Source organism: Galeopterus variegatus, unplaced genomic scaffold (assembly GCF_000696425.1).
Source record: "Galeopterus variegatus unplaced genomic scaffold, G_variegatus-3.0.2 Scaffold28, whole genome shotgun sequence".
Classification (NCBI taxonomy): domain Eukaryota; kingdom Metazoa; phylum Chordata; class Mammalia; order Dermoptera; family Cynocephalidae; genus Galeopterus; species Galeopterus variegatus.
In genome coordinates, this window is record NW_007726139.1 from 1,082,675 (window position 1) to 1,106,329 (window position 23,655).

The 23,655-nt window shown below is 31.7% G+C and overlaps 1 protein-coding gene across 1 annotated transcript in view; it reads left to right on the forward strand.

Annotated features, from left to right (window-relative positions):
* Nucleotides 1-22,830, forward strand: part of EMC2 (ER membrane protein complex subunit 2) — a 53,561-nt gene extending 30,731 nt beyond the window's left edge. Inside the window, exons 5-11 of the mRNA XM_008569755.1 lie at nucleotides 144-201; nucleotides 5,301-5,386; nucleotides 5,538-5,597; nucleotides 10,869-10,950; nucleotides 11,734-11,844; nucleotides 13,681-13,785; nucleotides 22,411-22,830. Coding sequence (XP_008567977.1) covers nucleotides 144-201; nucleotides 5,301-5,386; nucleotides 5,538-5,597; nucleotides 10,869-10,950; nucleotides 11,734-11,844; nucleotides 13,681-13,785; nucleotides 22,411-22,497 — 589 coding nt within the window. The 3' untranslated portion in view covers nucleotides 22,498-22,830. The remainder of the gene's footprint in view (nucleotides 1-143; nucleotides 202-5,300; nucleotides 5,387-5,537; nucleotides 5,598-10,868; nucleotides 10,951-11,733; nucleotides 11,845-13,680; nucleotides 13,786-22,410) is intronic.
* The last annotated feature ends 825 nt before the right edge of the window (nucleotides 22,831-23,655 follow it).

A 23,655-nucleotide genomic window follows, 5' to 3' on the forward strand; every position in this document is an offset into this window, starting at 1 on the left:
ATTCCATTGATCAGTGTGTCTGTTTTTATGCCAGTACCATACTGTTTTGGTTATTATAGCTTTGTAGTATAGCTTAAAGTCAGGTAGTGTTATGCTTCCTGCTTTATATTTTTAAGGTAATGATTCTTTTTCCTTCTAAATAGATATGATGATGCTATACAGCTATATGACCGCATTTTACAAGAAGATCCAACTAACACTGTAAGTTTGGAGATTGTCCTGAAGATGATCTAAAGTTTAATTTAAAAGGTGAAATTAATTCATTGAGGAAATAAGGGAAAGATACATATGGAACTAGGTTTTATTTTTATTATTTTAAAAGTTTATTATGAGCCACATTTTATTTTAAATAGATTTAAGATTGTCCAGTAAAATCCAACTTCCCATTTTACCACCTACCCCAAAGAAAAACTTGAAAACTTCTTTTCTAATCACCTTATTCTTTCTTCCCTTAGCAGGCCTTATACTTTAATGCTAAATAAAGGCTTACTGAAGTCATTCGTTTGTGATATGATGTCTTTCCCCAGAACATTGTCTTTGTTTCATTTAAGCCACACTCATTCTTCAAGGCTGTATAATGCTCAAAACTAATGCAACAAGTCTCCAAAGACTCAGAATTTAATAAATCTCTTTTAAAGTTCACAACATGTTTATTACATTATGCTCTCCCCCTAAAAGCAAAGGCAAGATGGTGTCTAATTCATCCTTCTGATCCCAGCACCAAGTGCATTGCAAGCACTCAACAGATGTTTTCTTTCTTTTTTTTTTTTTTTTGTCTTTTTTCATGTCCGGCAACGGACTGCAACCCTCAGTGTCGCGCCCGTACTGGACCGGGACCGGCAACGGGATCGCAACCCTCGGTGCTGCGCCCGCCCCTCGCTCAGCCAGTGAGCGGGAACCGGTCTGTATGTGGGATCCGAACCCTCGGCAGGAGCGCTGCCCTGCTCCCAAGCGGCGTACTGTAGCAGTGCGCCACCGGGCCAGCCCTCAACAGATGTTTTCTGAAAATATAATGAGTGCATGTGAGTGGGAAGGAGAGCTTTTTGAACTTTTGCTTCTATAATTTCTTCCATATCATAATGAGTAGCTTTAAAAGTACTTTTGACATTTCATATTTTATAATAGAAATTTTAACTACAAATAGTAAGATCACTTATAAAATGTAGAACAGTTTTCATTTTTAAGACTTAAATTGACTTTTGTGAAGATTGATCCAAACAAGATATTTAGAAAAATTTAGAACATTGACATATTTTATAGGGAAAAAAGTATAAGAAAGAAATGACAAATGAAAGTTGATAAATACTCGAGTCTTAACATTTATTTAATGCTGTTTTATAATTGTTTTAACATACAATTGACGGAATAAACTACACATATTTAAGGTGTTCAATTTGATAGGATTTGACATTCGTTTACCCCTATAAAACTATCACCACAATGAAGATAGTGAACAAAATCATCATCCTCAAAAGTTTCCTTTTACCCTGTTTTATTTTTGTATTCCTGTAAATAGTCTTGAATTTTCTTCTGGGATACAGTTAAGTTACTTGCAAACAGTTTGATCCTTTTGGGTCTTTGTTAGGATCAGGACAGTGTTCAGACTAGGGCTAAATGTTTCCCTTTTCTAAGGCAAGATCCTTCTGCATACTCTGTCCAGTGTCCCATGAATCATGACATTTTCCAGCCTGGCTGGTAGAAGAAGGGGCACTATTCCCAGCCCTGTATGAGTGCTGGACACTGTTTTCCCTAAACCTTTCTGGTGGTTCTTTTCCTGGCCTTGGGTAATTTCCTCAACTGCATGCACTCACTGATCAGTACAAACCTGAGTATTCAAGGGGAACCCTCTATACAGCTTGAGTCCTTATTCTGTATTTTTCTCTCTTCTCTGGTACTCTGTCCTATGAACACTAGCTTCTTAGATCTTCCGAGACTGTCAGCTCCTGCTCCTGAACTCAGGAGTCTGCTGGTTCAACCTAGTTTTCCCCTCCCTGCACAGCACCCTTGAAATTCAAGGCAGTGAGCCCAGGGAATAAAAAAGGGATTGCTTGGTTTGTATCCCGCCTCTCAGGGATCTCTGTCCCTCATTATCTGATGTCCTTTACCTTAAAAATAGTTGTTTCATATATTTATACTGGTTCTTTGGTTGTTTTAGGCAAGTGGGTAAATCTGGTACCTGTTACTCCATTTTGGCTGGAAATAAAGTCCCTGCTTAATACCAACTTAAAACAATCATGATAAATAAAGATTAGTTCTTATGCTGCAATGTGATACTATTTTTCTTTTAAAAAAATAACCTGGAAAGGGCTGTTGGTTTGTAAAGAAGTATATGACTTTAATAGTATACCTTTGCCCATGTGATAATGATTGTGTAGTAGATTTTTCTTTAAGTATATTTTCATTAAGAAGAGTGGCTTCATGTAGCTGAATAGTTGCCACTTAAAAATTTTTTTTAAACTTTAGAGTATTAGGAGATAAAATGCTATATCTTAGGTTTTACATGATCAAGTAATGTATTGCTCATATAGTAGAGATTTGGGGGCATGCTTCCCAAATTGAATAAAGCCTTGAATTTAAAATAATTTCTTATACCTCACTGAAGTGCTTGTTAAGTGGAAAGACTTGTTTTTTAAATTGACTATTACAAAGTTAATACTAAATTTCTCTGTTACATGATTCTTATACAATTATGGCATTCTACGCACCACAAATACACATAATTCAAAATAATAGTAACATTATTTAATTTATAATATTTCAGATTCTTCCTTTCAGGAAGTCTCATAGAAGAATCTAGGATGGAAATCATAAATTTCAGATCCTACTTCTAAATCTACCTCTTTTGATGTAGTTAAGTTGTTTACACTTATTTTCCATCATTTACAAAAGGATTGTCTTTTAAAAGTCATTTCTAAAGATTAATTGTGATCTTTGAAACACACTAGAGCAGTGTTTTACAAGCTGTATTCTCTAGAATGCCACTGACCTAAAAATGTTAATATGTGTTCAACAGTAGAGGAATGGTACTATGTTCAAATAACTAAAAAAATTAGTTAAAGTTAGATGTTTTCAGTACACCCTTCACAAAACTGATTTGTGCATCACAGTGTCCATTACAGTGTTCATACCACACTTCTTGCTATAGATGTATTCGTTGTTATTCATATTTACACTTTGACTTTTTGTCTCCTTTGTGGCATTTGAATCTAATATCTTCAACAAGTTTACACTGCATGTATCCAGTATCTCATCTTAGCTGGTGCAAATCCTATAAGGATTGGGGAAAGATTTAAATATCAAGGCAAGTCTGTGCCCATCCTTTAAAGATCTCATAGAGCTTTGTGACAAGGCTTAACATGTAAATGTTAAGCATAGACCAATGGTAAAAAAAAAAAAAAAAAAGTTGACTTATTTGATACCGTGATATGCTAGGTACTGTGTTAGTTGCTTTATGTTGATACTTGCAGGTAGGTGGTATTATGGAGCTGGAGAGGTTAAGAAAGCTAAGTGACAAGAGTTAGGATTCAGTTCTTTTCTCTTTTAATTTCAAAACTTAGACTCTTTTTGCTCTACCATGTTGCCTGTGGAACAGGTAATGTCATGAAAAATGAAAGGAATAAACTAAATTACGTTTGAAGTGATGCTGGATTGGTGAAACCAGATAGTAAATGTCCAAAGAAATCAGTTTCTTGATTATGTTAATTTATCCCTCACATATTTTCATAAGGACTGGGATGATGCTCCCATTTTAAGTCTAATTTTCTTTTTAATGGCTTTAGGATTTGAGTTATTTTCAGAGCTTTACTTTTCTTGAGACTTTTTAAACTTTACATTTATTATGGCACTTCTGTTTTGCATAGTGAAATTATTTCCAACATATTTTAGTGTACTTACTGTGGCAGGTATTGTGCTAGGCCTTTGGCATGACCCGAATATTCAAGGATATGTATTCTTAAAACATGTTATTTTTTATTACCAAAATATTGGCCTGCCTTACTGGGGAGTCTCTTGATTTCTCTGATTTTTTCACTTTTACTTCTTCATAGCCAAACCTTTCACACCCCCCACCCCACAATGTGAAGCTCTTTTTACTCTAAAGAGGTCCCATTCATTTTACTACTTCTATCTGCATCTTATAAAGTATGTTTTATATAAAACAACAAGAAATCATGTTCAAAATTAATAAGTTTAACTTGGCCCTGGTTATAGTGTGTTTTATTGTTTATCCTTTTGTGTTTGAATTAAACAGAGATAGAGGGGATATAAATTTAATAATTCATACAGTGGCCTCCAGTCCCTGACTGTTCACTTCAACTTCACTTAACTATCCTGATTAGGCACAATGCTGCCTTCTCCTACGCCTTTGCTCCTGTGTTCCTCCTATTATGCAGTGTCCCACACATAACTTCCTGTTTTGCTTTCTTAATGACTACTTAACCTTTCTGTTTCAGTACGGGTATCACATCTGGGACCCTCTTTGCTTCCTGTCGTTCTGCTTTCTTTACTCTGCAAAAGCCTGTGTTAAGATCTCCTACTTATTGTCATGACAACCTAGATCTTTCTATCATTTTCCTTATTGCATTAAATTTTATGTGATGTGTCTTTCTCATGAGACTAAGCTTTTGAAAGGAATTATGTATTCCTTTTTTACTTTTATGTTTTTATTATCTGGCATAGTACCAAGCAAACAATAGATGTCCTATACATATTTGATGAATGCATAAATAAATGTCATTGATTTTTATGTTTATCATTTAAAAAACTTTAAAATGCAAATTTTAAATGTTTCATTATAAAATACTTCTTTCAGTATTATTCTTTTGAAAGACTCATAGGCAGATTTTTCTCTTAAAAATTGTTAAAAAAAGAAAATTGTCAGAAGCCATATTATTATAATGACATTCAAGTGGCCATGGTGAGATTTTTTTTCCCTAATCTTCACTATCCCTCTACCTCTTAAGATACAGATCTTGTGAATGAGACAGAGTAAAGGACTTCTGGTTGGGTAAAGATTAGGATTCCCTGCTGGCTTGTAATTATCAGAATCTGGATGGTTATTTATTTGGGTGAAATGATGCATACATTGTATGCATCAAAAGTAAAGCATATGTCATTGTTAGAGGAATGATTGAATTCCCCAGTGGGATGTCATGGGGTATGTTTATAAACTCCCACTAAGCAGTAGTTCTACAATGGAATTTCACTGGCATTGAGATAATAATTTGCACAGTCAAATTACCTTCTTTACAAAAACCAAGGGAATCATGAGGACCTAATCCTTTATTAATGTCAACCCACAGGCTGCAAGAAAGCGTAAGATTGCCATTCGAAAAGCCCAGGGGAAAAATGTGGAGGCCATTCGGGAACTGAATGAGTATCTGGAACAGTGAGTATTCTACAAGAGGATTGTGTTTGTTATTCTGATAAATCTTTTTTAATTAAAATGGAATTTACATTTCATTTTCCTGTCTGCCTCCATGCTGTTCATTTACCGAATATCTACACACTTACTTTTTTTACCCCTTTCCTTCTACCAGATTTGTTGGAGACCAAGAAGCCTGGCATGAACTTGCAGAACTTTATATCAATGAACATGAGTAAGTTGTAACACACACATAAAATTTTGTCAAATGCAATTTTTGTCAGTATAAGCTGAGAAGGCGTAGTGGTTTCCAAAGGATTGGTGAAAAAGTATAAATGAGAAACAAAATAAATCAACAATTAAATGAAAAATAACAAATCAACAGTGTTCTGGTCATTATATGTGAATAGCTTTAACTGGGTCATTCGTGTTTTGCCAAATTATTTTTGTTTGGGAAATAAGTGTTTCTTTCAAATGTAGATGGTATTTTTTGAAATTAGAAGGACCTGCATTTGCTAAGCTAAGGTTATTTTTGGTGAATTAAAATTTTTATAGTTCAAATTGTTCTCGTATACAAAGAGTATTATACTCCCTGCTGTTTAAAAATTCTGTCAGTTGTGTGCATTTATTAGTCTTAGTGCTAAGAGAATCAACTCTTCCAAAGTAGAAGCATTCTGTTGCCTGGGTAAAAAACCAAGAATCATCAAGAATGTTGAATGCTGTAGGAACTTGCTTATTGGATTTTTAATGTTTTTGTTAGCTTTTTTATTGCTGTAGTGACAGGAGGAAATCCCAGTGTGAGAGGATTAGTCCAGAGTCTTAGTGCAAGTTTTCTAATATCACAGCATTAAGGCTAACCTCCATCTAGAAGCATAATTTTTTTTTCTTTTTTCCCTTAGTTCTGCTGAATCTGAAGTATATCACATTGTTTCTTTCCTTCTTTTTGAGAGAATTGAATCAGATTCTCATGCGCATTTTCTCATCGTGTATGAATAGTTAACCTTATTCTCATACTACAATTAACTGACTCAGGAAATAAAACAGAATGAAGATACTTGTCTGTTGCCTTTGCTGAGATCTATGTATATAAATTGAAATAGAGAATTGAGGTAGTTATTTGCATAATTCTGATAAAAATGGGAGCTAAAATAAAAAGCAATAGCTGTCATTTAATGAATGTGTGCTATATTCTGGCAACAGTTCTTTATTTTTCTACTATACTCTGGCTGTCAGATTCTCTGTTTTGGTTAGGAAACTATTTCCTGAATGATGTTCAGTATAGGTGTATGTGTGCTTGTATGTACTCATATGTAAACATATTCATGATTCTCTTATGCATGAGAGATAGTATATAATGCTTATGTTTAAATAACATGAAACTGAATTTTCAGAGTGCAATTAAAAAACTAACTTTAGTTTAATTTTGCTCCTAAAATAGGTGACAGTCATTTAAAAATTTTTTGTACTTTTTGAAAATTTTGTGACTAAAAGCCTTTTTAAAACATTTCAAGTTATTAAGGAAATCTTTTGTTTTTCAAGTTAAAGAAATACCTAATGCAGAAAATTTGGAAAATCCTATAAAGCATATATACCGAGACAAAAATTACACACAATTCCACCATTCTGTGTTAACTACACTTTATATTTGATTTTTGTTCTTCCATACCTCTTAAACAAAAACTCAAAATAAAATTATCTTTTATAGCCTATACTTTCCCTTAGTTATATTTTATCAAAGATTTCTTATCACTATAAACATTCTACAATGTAGTTTCAGTGGCTTTATATTGTTTCATCTTATCTATTTTTAACCAGGGGGACATAAAGGTTGTTTTACATTTTTGCTATAATGATGTAGTGATCATCTATATTTTAATTGTTTCCATATGCTAAATTCTTTGAATTGCTTGATTAATATGCACATTTTCTGTGGTTTTGTTAAATAGTTTCTGATTGTTCTAGAATGGTGATATCAATTTACTTTCACACTAGCAATTATTAGAGTACTTCTTTAACAATATTGGGTGTTATGATTCTTTTTAATCTCTGCAAATTTGATAAGTGAAAATTGGTTATGCTTTTTTTTATTTTGAAAAGAGCTATTTATATAAAGAATAGCAATCATTTGTCAGAAATATATTCTTATTGTATGCCTTTTTAATATTGATTTTTTTGACTTGTAGAAACCTTACATTTTTAGGAAATCAGATATATCAACTATTATTACTTTTATGTCTTATGTCCTCTAAGAACTATATAAATACAAGTATATAACCGCTGTTTTTTAAATATTTCTTTTGCAATTTTATTGTTTCACAAAATATTTGTTTTGTGTTTCTAATATTTCTATATCTAGTCATCAAATTTAGGTTTATACTTTTAACCTATCATTAAATTTATTTATTTATTGCTTCACCTTGTAGAGCCACATTCAATTTTGCTTTGTTTTGAGTTTCTAAATAGTTTATTAGAATAGAATTGAATGTACACTTAAGAGAACTGAAAAATCCAAAGAAATCAAGAAATACAAAGATACAAAAGTACCTGAAAAATAATTTCTTTTTAGAGGAAATGATAGTTGTAGTTAGCCTAACCTTTTATCCAGTATCACAAAACTCTTTTTGATCTTAAAGCTAGTTAGTTCAGAAATGACCATTTAGTTTTTTTAATCGAACACTTAGAAGGGATATTTAGATTTAGGATGAGTTGAAATAAATATCTCTAGATTTTTCAAAACTATGAAAATTAGAATCAGTTCACTTGATTCATTTGACTTGTTTGGGCAAGTCATTGTAGTAGGTAGGAATTTTTTGGTGGAGTGTTAAATTATTGTGAGATGTCAGTGTAGCACCAGTGATGTCAGCTTAGTATCAGTTTTGTGGATTCATTGGCAAAAATATAGCAGTTTAGAAAATGCTAATTATATTTAACATCCAACATTCTTTTCTGCATATGAATAATTACAAATTCCTTTAAGTATAATAGATCACAAGCAGCATTGGTGGCCTAGATCTAGAATTTTGACTCCAAATAAATTTCCATTGTAGAATGTTTATATAAGCCTATTTAGTATTTTTATATAGAGAAAAAGAGATATAGAATTCTGCCACATAATTTTCTTATATCTTTAAGTTACTTTTATTTAAGTTTGGTCTGATTTACAAATCCTAGGTTGTCTTCAGTTATCCCAGTAGTGTATGTCACATCCACTGATCATCCTGAGATACTTTACTTGGTCTAAATATAAAAAAAAATGTTACAATTTATGTGTTAGTACTACCAGTTCATATTATGAGCAAAAATATATTTACGTTGTCAAAAATACTTAATTTTTATGTGATTTGTAATCAAAACTAGATATTATATCAGCAAGGAACAGCTAGAATTATATATTAATTATGACTGTGATCATGCTTCCTTTTGTAATTCCAGTCTTATGAAATTCTGTATCAAAGGGAATTATCAGAATTCTATAAGGAAAAGTCATAATGTTGATAAAGCAATATAGAAAGAAATATTATAAATAGTTATATATACTTTTGTGAGGAACAGGAGAAAACATTAGTTTTGGTACTAAGTCTGACATAGTAATAATGGTTTGTTATTCTATTTAAATAAATTCAAGTTACTTTTACTTCTAAATCTTAGTCTCATTGAGTCATTGTATATAATGAATGAACTTCTCTATGCATCTAGAATGGTACTATTCTTGGCAGAATTGAGAAAGTAGTCACTTTCTGTGTGGCCTAGTATTTTTGGGCAATCCCAGCTGAGAAAGTCTGGACTATACCATCTCTTGAGGTCTTTCCAGCTCTAAATTTATTTGATTTTGTATTTTGTCTACAAAATTAGCTAGATTTTGTACTTTGTAAAGTTAGGGGAAAGGATCGCCTTCTTAGATATGATGCTAATTAATTTTTGAGAAAAATATCTTGGTATTCATTTTGCAGTAGAAATTCCTACCTGCCTATTTTATCTTGCTCTGTAAGAACCAGAGTCATAGTTGTGCTCAACCCATTTAAATCTCTAAGAATATTTATTCTTAGCCTTAATATGAATTTTTGGCATTGTTCTAGATAAAGGAACACATTTTGAAGAGAACTGTCTTTTGTTAAAGTTGGGTGTTTAAGGATAAAGACAACTTTCCCCTTTTAGAGTGATAAAATAAATATTAGATAGGAAGTCATAATACTTTTGTTCTAGGTATTCATTCATTTGTTCAGTCATTTATTAAATACCTATCAGGTGTCAAGAACCAATGCCAGGTTTTGGATATAAAAATGGAAAGGGCTAAATAGCTAGATGATCTTGGATGAGACTGTCTATATAGGGTCTTTTGTAAATCTAAAAATGCTATAATTCTTAGGTAGTCTGCAGGCTGTATTTTGTTGCTCAGGCCCTTTGGGTTTGACTCCCCATACCCATTTTTTGTATTACTATTGGCATCTTTATTGCTCTCATGACCACTACAATTTTTCATTGTGGTGTGTAACGCATATGGTTAAGAGTAGGCTTTGTGGAGTGGCACAGACTGGGGTTTAGTTTACATCTTTGTCTCAGTGTTCTTTCTCACATATAAATGTTGATAATAATTTCTTACTTCCTAGGGTTTTAGTAGGATTAAATGAATACATGTAACACACCTAAAGACTTTTTTTTTGTATAGTGTCATCACCTTTTCACTGAGAGTAAGTCTTGCAACATCTGTCTTCTTTAGGGTGTACTATAAATAGTGAGGATATTCACATGCATTTAAACATAAAATATATTAAGGTGAATTATAGTCACGTAGTTTTAAAGCTGTTTGTACAGAGCCATTTCTGGCAGTTCTCTACTTTGATTTTGAGCAAGATTTTTATTTCTCTACCACATGATTTAATAGTAGTAGAGTGTGTATCAAAACTAGCTTGATCTGCTTTAGTAGGCTTAAAGATTAATAACTTTATTATAATTTGATATTTGACTGTAAACTTAAGTAATGAGAAGTCTTTGTAATAGGACTGTTGGTAAATATGTTTGTGAAGAAGTATTTTTAGTAAATAGAGAATATTTAATAAAATGTTTATTTTCTCTTTATATTTTAGCTATTTGAACATTTTATTAAATGATCAATGGACTTCCAGAAGTTATTTTATACATAACCTGATCCAAGGTCTTCGAGCATATGTTATTAATAATGTTTGGATGTCACAGTAGTGACCTGATTTTTAAAATGTAATATCTAGTGATTGCTCATAGGCTGTTTTAGGATTTAAGCCTATGTTAGTTTATTTGTTTCATTAAAAAATTTAGTGTTGTCGGTATTTGTGACTACGGGATGACAAGTACTGTATTAATCAAGCTATTAAATTGTTTTGGGAATAAAATGTTTAACATCACTAAATTGTTTTTAAATTATTTTAAGGTATAAATAAGATAAAATTTGTGACTTTAAAAATTTTTCTCAGCCTCAAAGAAGAATTTCAATGAAAAAATAAAATTAATTTCTCTTTTTGATATTTTTTAGCTATGCAAAAGCAGCTTTTTGTTTAGAGGAGCTTATGATGACTAATCCACACAACCACTTATACAGTCAACAATATGCTGAGGTAACTGTTTTCAGAAACAACAATTGTGTATGATTTTATTTCTGTTGCTGTTGGGTATTATTCTTATTATTAAGAATATTTTCTTCATGACAGTTATAAAAATATTTAAAATATATGATGAACATTGAGTTGTGGGAATAAAAATTTAAAATTTTTAATATTGTAATGGAAATACTGACTTTACAATTAAAATTTCTATTTAAAACAGTGATATTCTTTATATTTTTATATTTGTATACTATTTTCTTTCCTAATTAATCAGTTATGTCACAAGTATCACCATTTAATGGCTTCTGAGACATTTACAATGATTATGATTTTTTTAAGTCCATATTCTAAGAAATTCATATTAAGGCCAATATTTTGGGATGTGAGAAGTAATTATTTAATTTGCTTACTATTAAGAGTAGCAGTGCAATTGAATGCTATAGGATAGGAAGGACTTTATAAGAGGACAATTCAAGTATCCTAGATTTATAATTCTGGTAATAGAAAATATAATAATGTAAGCATTTGCAACGCAGTTGAAATAGAAATTGTACTAGCTTTTTTATGGTGGCAGGATTTGATCTTAATGTTCATAGAATAGAATAGTTTTTTGGGGGAGGTTATGTTTTCAGTTTTAAGTTAGTTTTAACAACCTGAAAGTGAATTCTTTTAGCATCTTGCATTTGCTTACACAATATTTGTTTCAATTACTTAATGCCCATGGTATATTTCATGGCATGCTATATTTCAAAGTAGTAAAATAAACAGGTTTCAACACTCTGCAATTTTTAACAGGTTAAATATACCCAAGGTGGACTTGAAAACCTCGAACTTTCAAGAAAGTATTTTGCACAGGCATTGAAACTGAACAACAGAAATATGAGAGCTTTGTTTGGGCTTTACATGGTGAGTTGTGGTGCATGTTTAATGTTATTTTACAAAATCTGTCACTTAAAATCTGTTTAAATTTAACTATCCCCTCCAATCACTTTCCTCTTGTTTTTTGTATTTTATTCATGAGTAGGTAATTTTTTTCCTCTAGTTAATTATGAGCAATAGGTTGTAAAGCAGTTTATTTTTGAATGTTAGTACATCCTGTTTGACATTTCATTGTAAAGTATCTTCTGTCATATCAGAATTGAAATCTGTCCTTTTAAAATTAAATAGTAACAGATACAAAACTATATTATATATTTCTTAATTGTTTTGATATTCTTGGATTTGTGCCCAGCATTATTGTATTTCTTACTTAAATTATACTATATGAGATATTTTTAAGCTGTGCCAATAAAGGACATACTAGAAATAAAATCTCTAATATGTCAAATTGAAACATTTTTTATGGTATAGGGAAAAAGTTTAGAATTGTTTGTGGGAAGTGTGGGATTATCTATTGTTTATATATGCCAAATGAAGAGCTTAGGAAACTCAATTAACAAGAGCTATGGGAAATAGAGTAATAATTTGCTGAGTTTTAAAATATATATAAAGTCCGCACCTCTCTCCAATCAGAAAGGCTGGGAAAATAAACTTTAATAGGTCAGTTCTTTGAAATTGTGATTTATCCTTGTCTTTCTATGGACTTTGATGAGTGTCTTGTTGGGGCTCAGTGAAAAAGAATTGATTGAAGAAATGGAGATAGGAAGGAACATAAATAAAATAATTTTTAGGAAGGAATGGCAAAATATAGTTAGAAAATGGTTTAAAGGAATTTCAAGAAAATTTTCCTGGACTTGACCAGAGCCAATTGTAGTGGCTTAGTGATACAGGATAGTAGCAGCATCTCTTTACCAAATAAATTAAATACTAATTTTTAAAGCTGTATGACAGCAAATTATTAGTAATAATATTTTATACATAGCACTTTATGTGTCAGGCATAGTTCTGAGCTCAGTTTTTTGCCTTAAATCATTAAGTTCTGATATCAACTATTTAAGTAAGTACACTTATTACTGCCATTTCTCAGATGAGACACAGACAAAGAGATACAGAAAGACATAACATATGATTTGGGGGGTTTACAGATTCTGTTTTGGGGGTTTGTCAGATCCCAGTTTAAGAATCTCTCGTTTAAATACATTTTTAGAATGGAGTGGGTTGATCAAATTGCAGTGACTAATCGATTCTATGGAACATAGTCTGAAAACTCTTGATATAGTGAAAAGAGAAATGGTTTAGAGATAAGTATCTCCTTTATTTCAAAGACTTTCATTAACTTGCTTTGGTCATGTCAAATCACTCCTGCTGGACTTAAATTTTTTTCACCTGTTAATGCAGGAAGTTGGAATAAATTATTTTTGAAGTTTCTTCTTCTGTTAATATTAAAAAATTCTAAATTTTGACATTGGAAAGCTGAGGTAGTTCAGTAACAAGAAATAACAACAGTAATGTCCTACAGTGATAAAGTGCTTTTTGGTTTTTAAAGTTCTCTTCCATGGCTTTTTTACTTTAAATGATATGCGATTTTACTGTTAAGAGCTGTGGCCAATACATAATTAAATAATTTTAGACTTTATTTAAAATATCCTTTCTCTTTTTATTACTTTGGATTGTACTATATTTTAAAATGCATTTTTATTCTTAACATTAATTCTATTCAACTTCATTTTTATTTTAAAAATTGTTTTGGTACAGATTTTTAAAATTTTGTTATCATTCCCACTGCATCCATGATCCTTATGTTTTTGATTATCTTGACTAAAAAAAGGAATTCTGGTTTTGATGTTTCTGTTTTGTTTTTAGTCAGCAAGTCATATTGCTTCTAACCCAAAAGCAAGTGCAAAAACGAAAAAGGACAACATGAAATATGCTAGTTGGGCAGCTAGTCAAATAAACAGAGCTTATCAGGTTAGTATTAATAATTTTATCATGTAGGTCAGTCAATATATTTCTTAGTTTTTTTGTCCCTACAAACTGCAAACTCAGATGTGTATCATTGGATTTTTATGCCTTTGGGGCTTTATCAAATGTGTTTTAATTGTGTAGAAATAATTTGTAGTTTTAGGACGACTTTTTTTTTCAAAAGGAATCTATTAGTATTATGATCCCTTAATTATCTGTACCATCTTGAAATCTCTGTGGTTCTGCATTTGACAAATTTAAAGTAATTTTTAAAATCCAGAAAGGGCGGACAAATTGCGTGGTGCATTTCAGAAGCAGATTGGGTATGTGAGGAAGAAAAGCCTAAAAATAAACTAACTAGACTGTATAACAAAGTTTGTGCAGTCTGCTTACACTTCAGATCTTATATTGAAACTTCTCCATTCATTTCTTAGTTTTCTGAAGTTTGTCCCTACATTTTTCAGAAAATTTTTTTCATGGGAAATTTATTCATGGGAAAACATGTCTTATATTTGTATGTTTATAACTATCTGTTTACAGCTCTTATATTTAAAGGGCCAATTTCTCTGTTTATATCAGAGGTCATCAGAAAGTTCATGGAAAGATTTGTGTTATCTTTTAATTCCACTTTTCCATAAACTTTTTGAGGTACCCTCATATACCCTTTGGCTTACATTAATTTTACTTAAGCATCTTAAATGTATTATATTCCATTGATCTTTAGGATAAATTTTTGCCATAAAGAAGTTAGATTCCATCCTGATTTTTTTCCTCTCATAAGTGATTTAGACTTTTTGCCTGGTTACCAAAATAAATTTTTTCTTTAAAATCCAGTGGTCTTATTATGATACGTTTTCTTGATTATTCTTGGGTCAGTTATCCCATATACACTATACACTTTGTTAGTATGTGGATTCAGTCCTCTTATTTGAGAAAAGTTGCTTTTAGAATTATAGTTATAAATTTTTTTTCTGTTTGCTTATGATTTTTTTTTCAGGACTCCAATTATTATTTTTCTTTAGTTCTTATTATTTCTTTTTTGTAGGCAGAATCACCATTATTGCAGTATGACTTGTGTGGGGCTTACAACCCTGCAGCCCCCATAAGTAGCTGGTGTGGGAGATAGATAGTATCGAAAAAGGAAGAATAGAGCTGATGAGGCTGTGGGGACTGGCTGGAAGCTGCTTGCAGGGTGGAGCAAGCTGGGTGGAGCTCAGGGTTCCAATTATAAGTATATTGGATTTCTTTTTCATAGCTCTTATTCATTTTATTTCAAATTCTTTTCTGTCATTTTCTGTATTTCATTTTATTCTTTTTCCTCCATAGTAATTTTTTGTGGAGTTGATTCGTATTTTTTTTCTTGTTCTCCACGTTTGATTAAGGTAGTTTTTCTGTGCTATTTAGAAAGAGGGGTTAATGGAGTGGGAGGAGTTGGACAGGGTAGCTTTTCCAGCTTGACTTTTCCATGGCTTCCTCCTTTTTGTTACAGAAAACTCAAATACGAGCTCTCTGAAATCCACTCTTTCTCAGAAATAATTCTGACTCAAAAAGATTTTCTGGCTCCAACCCTCCTTTCTATCCCTAGAGCTCTAACAGGTCTCGAATTCTGAAGTGTTGCTCTCAGCTTTAAATGTTAGGTGCTGTCATTACAGTATTTTTTGTTTGTTTGTTTTTATTTTGTTTTGTTTTTTGCTTTTTTTCTAGGATTTTGTCTTCTGGGCATCATTCCCTTTCTTACCCCACCCCCCACTCCCTCAGGCTGAACTATTTTTGCCTCTTACCCCAGTGTTTTTTCCCTATTCAATTTGGTTTGTTTCCAGTAGTTTTCCTTTGGGGTGTGAGGTTTTGTCCTTCTAGGAGAGGATGTTTGCTGGATATTTCAGAGATTTTGAGGTCTTAGATAGTTAGACTTCTTTAATCACACACTAGCCTGTAGATTTTTACACTCATGTTTGATTTGAAGCCTGTGAAGACTTTCCTAGTTTCGCAGGCTATTTGTGCATTCATCAACTCAGGTCCTCTTATTTGGGGGATTAAGTATTTGTTCATAATTTCTTTTGTTTTTGGTTTCTTGTAGAGTAGTAGGTTGTCCTCTATTACTTCCTCTTGATTCTACCACACAGCTATTGTTCTTTTGTAGGTCCTCCTGCCGTTGGTGACAAAATCACATTCTAGGATTTTAGAATATTACCCGTAATCTATTTTTTTTGAAAATGTCATCTGTAGCTTGTTTTCTGTTATGTTGGTTTTAGTATTTTTTGTTTAGTTTTGCACTCCTGGTTGGAGAAGATTGGGGAGATTAAAAATATTCAGTGCCCCAATAATTACATCACTGAAAGTCATCTTTATGTATTTTTTATTATATATTTATAGAAAGTTAGTTCTGTTAGTATATTTTAAGTTAGAATATTTATCAATATTAGCTAGTCTGTGCTTCTTCAAATGCAGTTTGGGATAGCTAAGATTTGTAATGGGGTTCCACACAGAATAGGCTCGTGGTGGGGGGGCGGGGATGTGATTTAAAGATAAGACTTTTATAATGTAAAACTAATGGCATGTATACTACATCATTGTTTGTGAGATATTTATGAGAAAAACAAGCTGCTCAGGGAGTGGTTGTTTTGACATGGCATGACTATATAGTTTTTAAATCAAATTTTATTAAATTATAGCATGCATAGAAAAAAGAACACAAGTCATAAATGTGCATTTCAATGAATAGTGCAAGGTAAATGTATCCAGCTTAATAAATATAAACATTACAGCTTCTCAAAGCCCTCTTGGTACATCCTCTCAATTGCTACTCCTTCTGTCCTCCCCAAGAGTACTGTCTTATAACTCCATAGTTTATGAAATAGTGTAGTATGTATTCATTTTTGTCTGGCCTATTTTAATCACTATTAGGTTTATGAGATTTAAACTTGAATGTGTCTGTAGTTCTTCGTTTTTCTTGTACTGTAGTCTATTGTATGAACATATTACAATTTATGTATCTAGTCAATTGTTGATGAGCATTTGGATTATTTCCTGTTTGGGGCTATTATGAATAATGCTATACTGAATATTGCTGTACACGTCTTTTGGTGTATATGCACTTCTGATGGATATATATCTTTGAGTGGAAATACTGGGTCGTAGAATGTATGTATATTTTACTTTAGTAGATATAGGCAATTTTCCAAATTAGTTGTTTACCCTCACCGGCAGTGTTTGAGAGTTCTCATAGTTCCACATCTTCACCAACAGTTGGTTCTGTTAGTCTTTGTAATTATAGCCATTCTGGTGTATGTCTAGTGGTATTTCATAGTTTTATTTTGCATCTCCCTGATGATCAGTGAGGTTGAACACTTTCATATGTTTATTGGCCATTTGGATATCCTCTTTCATGAAGTTTGTCATCTTCTCATTGGTTTGTATGGTTTCTTATTTTTTTAGTTTTCTGGTTAGGAGCTCTTTTTTGGTTCTATATGTAGCAAATATCTCTCACACCTTACTTGCTTTTGCTCTCACATGATTTTGATGAATAGAAATTCTGAAGTTAAATGTGTTTAATTTTATTGGACATTTCCTTTATGGTTTATGCTTTTTGTGTTCTATTTAAGAAATCTTTTGCTAGTCCATGGTTATAATCTTGTGTGTCTTCAGAATTTCTGTTCTTTTACTTTTCACATTTATATCCACAATCCACTTGGAAATGAATTTTGTTTATCCTGTGAAGAGTCAGTTTCTCCCCATGTGGATATCCAGTGTTTCTGTCCATCTCAGTATTCTATCATGAGTCGCGTTTCCTGGAAGCTAGTTCCATGTAGTAGTTAAAAGAAGATCACAGATGTTAGATCTATATTGTCTGGGTTCAAAATTTGGCTCCGATATTGATTAACTATGCAACATTGGATAAATTACATTAACATCTCTGGGCCTAGCTTTTTTTCTGCAAGATGGATTAATAAAAGTATTCTGCAGATTAACGAAGTTCAAACAATTTTCACGAAATCACATTAATATACTTTACATTGTGTTTATTAACCACATACTTTGAATTTACTTTATAATCTGCTCTGATTATTGCAATAATAATAACAATAACTAATTATACTAGCAAACATTTATAAATAACCTATTATGAGTTAGGTACTTTCTCTGTTTTACAAATGAGGAAATTAAAGTATGGAAAGATGATATAACTTTCCCAAAGTGACACAGCTGGTTAAGGACAAAGCTGTTTTTAAACCCAGGCAGTCTAACTCTAGAGCTGGTGCTCTTAAGGGTCACAATATACTACCTCTATAAAAAAAAGTCTGTTAGAAATTTATCTAAAGCTGTCATTATAGTCTTCAATTCTCTCCACAATTATTTTCTCATGTGAACAATTGATATCCCACTCCCGCTTGTTTCTTTCATTTCAGACCTAAAGCTTTCAATAGTAACTTAACTCAAGAATTTCATTTTTTTTTCTTTCTCCCTTTTTCTTCAGTAATACAAGCCCCTTTTGATTAGATCTCTAGGCAAACATGCCCTTCCCTGCCTTCTGACATGCACTTTACCACTAGATATATATCTAATATTTCAGTATTTTAAGCCATTGTTCATAGAACCAAACCCTGTTCTTTGGTAATATTTGCTCTTGTTTCTCTCTCTCTCTCTCTTTCTCTCTCTCTTTAATAGCATATTATTAGATTCATTTTTTTATATTTCATAAGGTCGTATTTTATAAAGTCTCAGTGTTCTTTGGAAAGAACTCAGAGCATCACTTGTGCTCTTCAGTCTTTGAGTTTTGCACTGTAAACTCCTTACTACCCAAAGATGTTTTGCACGTCTTTACTGAAGGTGTGATTTGCTTTTTCTTTCCCTGAAAGGATAATACAGGAATTTTTCTCATCAATTTCTCATTCATTTTGAACACTACCCTGGGAAGATAACACACCTCTCAATTGGTCATGTCAGGTTCTCTTATAGCAGCTTCCAGTACTCCTCAACTGGGAATCACCTATCACGCAAAACTTATTTTTACCTCTTGACACCAGTCACAGGTTTTAAATAAAATCTATTGGTGCTTTTGAAGTTTTCATATTTTATACTATCTATATAGATATTCTGTGTTTTCTTTATGTGAATCATATTCATTACATTTTACTAATTTATTTGCTTATGATTCAGTAGGTAGGCAGTTTGGCTAGTCTCTCTGGGCTCATTCACATTTTTGCAGTATGCTGGTGGTCAGTGGCCTTATTTAAACAGCTGACAGTTGGCTCTCTGACAGCTGGCGGTGCCAGGCCTTGTGTCTGTCATTCAGCAGATAAACTTGGGCTTATTCACCTGGTGGTCTCAGGGTTCCAAGCACAGCAAAAAGGCAAACTCCAGTGGGCACACTTTTTAAACCACTGGTTGTACCACAGTTTGCTAATACTCCATTGGTCAAAGCAAGTCACATGGTCAACCCTGGTTCAAGGGATGCAAGACTTCATCTCTCAATGAAAAGAGAAACATGTGATCATTGGCAACTTGTCATACTATTGTATAACTCCATAAGTCCTATCCTGTTGCTTTAGTTTATTTTGCCTTTTTCTTCCACTTTATTGAGGTATAGTTTATGCACAATAAAGTACACACATTTTAAGTGTACAGTTTGAGTTTTGACAACAGTATACACCACTCTCATCACCACTCCAGTCAAGAGATACAGCATTTCTATCACCCCAGAAAGTTCCCTTTGGTCAATTTGCAGTCTGCCCCACCCCCCACAGCAGGCAAGCACTAATTTAATTTTTTATCACCAAAAATTAGTTTTGCCTGTGCTAGAACTCTATCTAAATAAGATCATTGGTTATATGTTCTTTTGTGTCTGGCTTCTTTCACTAAGCATGTTTCTGAGAATCATCCATCTACTGTTTTATTTCATTTATCCTATTGCTTTGTCTACCCATATTATTTTCCACAAATTGTGTAAAGGTAAATTTTAGCCCAGTGTATTCCAGTTATTAACAATTGATGAATCACTAACCTCTGAATTTAATGAGGAAGCTTTTATTGTGTGGTGGTTTTTGTGCTTTGTGAGTTTTCTTACAGCTCCATCAGAAAATTATGAAAGAATTTACTTAAGCAAAATATTAACTGTATGAAAACAAAAGTACAGAATTTGTCAGTAATGTGGAAAAATATAACTCTCAGCGTTTGACACTTTCATAGATGAATTTCTGGGATCTAATTAAGAAGTTCATGATTGATATCTAGTCATGTATATAAACCAGTGTAAAGAATATAACAAATATTTCTTATTGTAATGTTTTTCTCAATATTTATAAATAAGAGAAAAATGAGGTTTTTAAGAACTGCTTTTCTTTGTTTTCATCTAATAATGAAACAGAGTATGGCTACTACTTACTCTTCAATTAGTTAATTGGTTTAGCATGTTTAGTAGAAGCAGGCACGTTTGATTAATGCTCATGAAAAACCTTAATGAGAACCTACCAACAATAATTTCCAGATAAATGCTTCTTCAGTGCACTGTTAAATTTGTCTGTGCTAGTGATCCATATGTTATTTATGATTGCAGAGGTGAGTCTGTTACTATCCCTTTGGGAAATAGAAAATTAGATTATGATTTGAGGAAAAAATACGATTCCAGCTTAATCAGTTAAATTGCCATATAATTCTGGAATGGACAAAATAATTGCATGTCAGGCAAAATTCAAAGTGATAGATTTATATTTCCAACTTTCTTTTTATTTGTTCTGACACAAATAAGTTAGTTTTATTCTAAATCGCACTGGTTGTCAGTAGTGTTGACACCAGCTTAGGTGTTTTTTTTATTAAATTGACTAATTTTAAAAAATCACACTTCCTATTTAAGTACAAATCAAGAAAATGCTGTATTTTTAAATACATGTTATGACTTTAGCTCTACAAAATTTTATAATTTTTACTTACCTATTAAAAAAAATTAAATGTTACTATGTAGTGTCCTATTTTGTACCCCTCCCCCAACCCATCAAAGCTTTTTTCTCAGAGTTAGACCTTTAAGTATCTGATTAGGACCATTCCTGTTTATATTGGGTAGTCAATGATGAAAGAAAAGGCTTTCAGTTCGTGGTAAATCCTTGTGAGAGTGAGTTTATCAACTGGATAATAGAAGAAATGAGCATGCCGCACATCCTTTATTCACCAAGAGAAATCATGAAAAGACAAAGTTACCATATTTTGTAATTCTGACTTGTTTTTTTAGCATTTGAATTCCCTAAATTAGTGATACTTTATGAAAGGCAAATTTTGAATTTTATGAGAAGCTTTTCTCTTTTCCTGGGATTTCCTCTTGAAGCCTTATTTACGCTTATCAAATCAAGATTTAACCACAGAGGCTGATGGTTTAGGAAGTAAGGGTATCATAATGTTAAGCTGTAACCAGAGGGGTCAGAGGCAGGTTACCAATTCCTGAAGCCTGTTGCTTCTATGATGTTACCTGTGCGTGATCACTTAATCTTTCTGAACAGGTCATGAGAAGTTTGGCAAATTAAGGTAACTACAAAAGAGAAAAAACACATCGTAAATCAAGTACTAGGTACTTAAGACAGCATTGCTATTTGAAGGAATGATCAGTAACTTGAAAATGTATTGAGAGGTTAGATGTTAACTTCAATATACTAGATGTTGCTAATACCACATTTTAATCAATACTTTAACTAGGGGGAAAACATTTAGTATAGATATAATAAACTTTCCCCCAGTCATGCAAGGAAAGCTTATTTATCTAGTAAATCTGTTGCATTAAATAAGACTGCTAAATGATGGGAATTATCAGTCCAGTTAGAAAACTCATTTTGAAATCAGCATGGGGTATTCAGTGGTGTTTTTCCCAGATTATGTGTACTATATTGACTTTAATATGCCATGAATTTGCTTTTAAATATACAAAGTTAGTACTTGAGGCATTATATTTTATTTTCATTATAAAATTCAATCCTAGTTTAGTTTTATAAAGTAAATTACAACTTAATAAATTAGAAATGCATATTTTAAAATGTGTTTACATTACTTTAATATGTAGAATAGAGTTTTACTTGACATCTCTTTGCTGCAGAAATATGATATCATTTAGTCAACTAATAAATCTAAAAATTTTTTAAAAACTATGGCCTACTTTAAATAATTTAGCGATTACTTGCAAGTTTAAAATGTTTAATAGAAAGTACTTTCATTTACATTGTACCTTTGTTTGAAATTGTAAAAATCTATGTAGAAATTAGATAAGCAGAAATGGTCCACATTCCCACATAAATATAAGCTAAATTTTATTTAAAATTATGCTTTTTATTTCATAAGTATTTGGGGATCTGAGTAGAATAGTTTAAAATCAAATCCATGATTTTTATAGGTTATCAGACTAAAATTCTTAGACTGGCCAAGTCCATAGTGACATCTTTGTTCACTTCAGCTGAAGAGGAAATCTTAATGAAAATGTCCTTAAAACCCAAATTTTATTCTTACTGAAGAAAAAGAACATATTTGATTTAATGCTAGTGATAAAATAGTTAATGTTAAGTTTCATTAACAATGTGAAGGTAAAATTGTGATTCTGAAACTTCCAAAATTGACCCTAATTGAACTTTTTTTTTTTTTTTTTTTTTTAATAATTAGTTTGCAGGTCGAAGTAAGAAGGAAACCAAATACTCTCTTAAGGCAGTCGAAGACATGTTGGAAACATTGCAGATCACCCAGTCTTAAGGTTTCAAAAACTCTTTGACATTAGATTTCACAACTGCACAATTGAACTTTTTGGCATGTGACTTATTTACTAAATGCCCAGTCCTATTTATATACTAATTTTCTGTTAAGAAGGCAGTTGTAAAGAATGTGTTTATACAAACCTAAAAATGCCTTTTTATTGCTAAGCAGGAAGATGGGGGAAAATCCATGAAAGAGATATTTAAGACTTATTGATTGTACATCAGTCTCTTCATATCACATATATATATATATATATAATAACTGCTTTTAAACCACAATCCGATGTAGAAATAACCTTGTTAAATAAACCATGATGATTTATTAAACTTGCTTATGAAGATTCTAGATTCTTTTTGTTATACTCATAGTGAATATATTGTTTGAGAATTGAGTTTCTAGTTAACTCCTTCTCACTAGTGATAAAAAATGCATAGCACACATCACTGACAGGAGCATATTATTTTAACTTCGTTTATAGTGTCAGGTTGGATTTTACTGTGCATTTCAGTAGGCTATTTGAATTGTTTGATTTGCTGTAATGTTATCCTGATAAATCTTGCTTAAAATATGTCACTCTCCAAAGTTTACCAATCTCTCTTTATAAAATTTTTGTTTTAACATAAGACATAATTGAGATTTTTACATATAAAATGCCTTAAAGTTAATGTTTGCTAAAACACTTAAATTTAATCTTAACACATGTTATATTTATTGAGCCTTTTAACTAAGTTATGTGAAAAAATATTTAAGGATCATAGATAATAGGGATTAAAGGGGTTGCAGTAGCTAAGTTATTTTTAGTTTTAGAGAAAATGAGAAAATCTAAACTATCTTTAAAATAAATTTATTACAATTCTTGTATTCTATAACCTTCTTAGTTATAATTAGAATTTCTTATTTTTCTCTTTTCATAATGAGCAACCATTATGCTACCTTCAACAATATTTTGCATGTTTCAGTAGAATAGAAAGGACTTTGAAAGTTAAACACTTTATTTAGACACAAACAAGTTCTTAAAATAGGCAATTGTTCATTCAGGGCAAATATTTTTTGTTAGTATTAGTTTGTAATTTTTACATATATTTAAATTTAATGTAATTAAATTTTAGTAATAATACACCAAATCTTCTACAGACTTGCCATTGCTGGATTTGG